The sequence below is a fragment of the Lipotes vexillifer genome, unplaced genomic scaffold (assembly GCF_000442215.2).
Source record: "Lipotes vexillifer unplaced genomic scaffold, Lipotes_vexillifer_v1.1 scaffold6, whole genome shotgun sequence".
NCBI classification, from domain to species: Eukaryota; Metazoa; Chordata; class Mammalia; order Artiodactyla; family Lipotidae; genus Lipotes; species Lipotes vexillifer.
Genome location: NW_006799037.1, coordinates 2,955,422 through 2,957,367, shown reverse-complemented (window position 1 = coordinate 2,957,367; position 1,946 = coordinate 2,955,422). Strand labels below are relative to the sequence as shown.

The 1,946-nt window shown below is 45.8% G+C and overlaps 1 protein-coding gene across 1 annotated transcript in view; it reads right to left on the bottom strand.

The window, feature by feature from the left end:
- PARVA (parvin alpha) overlaps positions 1 to 1,946 on the bottom strand; it is a 182,810-nt gene that overhangs the window by 32,735 nt on the left and 148,129 nt on the right. Inside the window, exon 8 of the mRNA XM_007471412.1 lies at positions 567 to 586. Within this exon, the coding sequence (XP_007471474.1) occupies positions 567 to 586 (20 nt within the window). The remainder of the gene's footprint in view (positions 1 to 566; positions 587 to 1,946) is intronic.

Genomic DNA, 1,946 nt, shown 5'->3' with positions numbered 1-1,946 from the left:
TGTGTGATCTTCCCGGACCAGGGCACGAACCCGCGTCCCCTGCATCGGCAGGCGGACTCTCAACCACTGCGCCACCAGCCTCTCCTACTCTTGATGGGTAAATCTGAGATGGCCAGAATGGTAATTGTGATCTTGGACATTCACAGACCTTATAAACACACCCAAAGTTCTGGGAAACCAGAGAGGTAGGAGGTGAGATGAGGAAAAAGGCACCTTCCACAAGGGCTGGACAGAGTGGGGAGAGGGGACAGTCCCGAGCGCATACGTACACCTCTTGCTTTACTTCCACAATATGCTTAGAGCAAGACTTCCCTGCAAGTGCCCAGGACCCATCCAGAAGCCCAGCAGGGTCAGTGGCCTTGTTACTTGCAAGAGGACTGCAGCTGTGGTTACTTTTCCTCTTCCCACCAGTGCGCTGACCCTCCCTACCAACTGGCCCTGTCACCAGGTTGGCACAGACACACATGCAGGAATCAAGCTGAGTGCCTGTTCTTCCCAGCTGCTACAGAATTAACTAGACCCCATTGGCAGTCAGCAGCGACAGAGGACACTCTTATGCAACTCACCATGCCTTCCAGAAAGAGCCCTGCGGGAAAAGGAGAAAGAAAGCAGTGTGACTTTTCTCTCCTCACCCTTGGTGGCAGATCCCCAAAAGCTTCCTTCCTTGGCATTTTATTCTGCACTAAGTCTCCAACTATGGGTGGTCTTTACCACATTACCACCTATTTTTCCCCTCTGCTTTATAGATTTACTGGTGTTTGCATAAAGCCTGGTATAAGTGATTCATAAAGGACTATTTCTTGCCTTAAATAAACTCACGTTACTGCTTACAGTTGAGAAAGAATATTGGACTCAGAGATTCAGGATTCCCAACCATGTTTTAGGAGCAGAGCTCAGGTACCATCCCAATGTGGCATTTCACTGCCCAAGTTGCTGAGGGCATCGGCTTGGGGAGGTCAGGTTGGGCTCTCTCCTGTCCATCCTGTGATACCCACCCAAGCTGCACCTGCCATTGACCTAGAATAGGTTTTCTCAAAGACGGCAGGAACTGGAACCATACTCATAGCAGTGAAGCAGCAAAGTATTAGGAGCACAAGCATTAGGGTCAGACTACTTAGTTTTAAATCTTACAAAGCCATTTGCTTTCTGTGTGACTTTGGGCAAGCTACCGAACCTCTCTGGGCTCCAGGTCACTTATCCTTAAAATGAGGATAAAATGGTAAACAACTCAATCAGATGTTGTGAGCATTAAATGATTTAATATATAGAAAGATTTTAGCATAATTTCTACTATATACTAAATGCTCAATACATTTTTTTCTCAATACGTTTTTGGTTCTTATTATGTTGGTTTATTCCAACTATACATCTGTCACCTATTAAGCAATGACTTGCGGGTAGTGTACTGGGAAGAATGATGAACTTGGAGTTCAAGCCAGGTAGACCAAGGACAGTTTCCTCCTCCACCTTTGGGGTGTGGGGTTTTAGGAGGTGTAATCATTGCTTCATGTGCCCCTGCTCTTTCCACTTGCTCTTCTTGTTCAAAGGAATACAGAGGAGAGTTAGGGGAGCAGGAGATGATACAAACAAATTTTGCCCGGTTTTGCGTGTGGCCAGGGCTCAAGCCTGCCCAGGGATCTCAGACCCACGCACACCGACCGTCCTACTCTTTCTGCTTGAGAACAAAACTTCTCTTTCCCATGACAAAACTCTTACATGTTCTGATATTCCAATTTCTTAATGTAGATGAAAAAAAAAACAAAAAAAGAAACCCCAAAAATCCACCACCCTAAGGTAGAGAGGGGCTTTCTGGGTCATGGCATGAGACCATATAAATCAGATTCAGAAAAGGAAGAAAAATGTCCTTTTGAAGGTTAACAATTTAAATTCAACCCCATGTTTATGGCATGATGATTTCATGCTGGTTGGCTTTTTTGGGCACACTC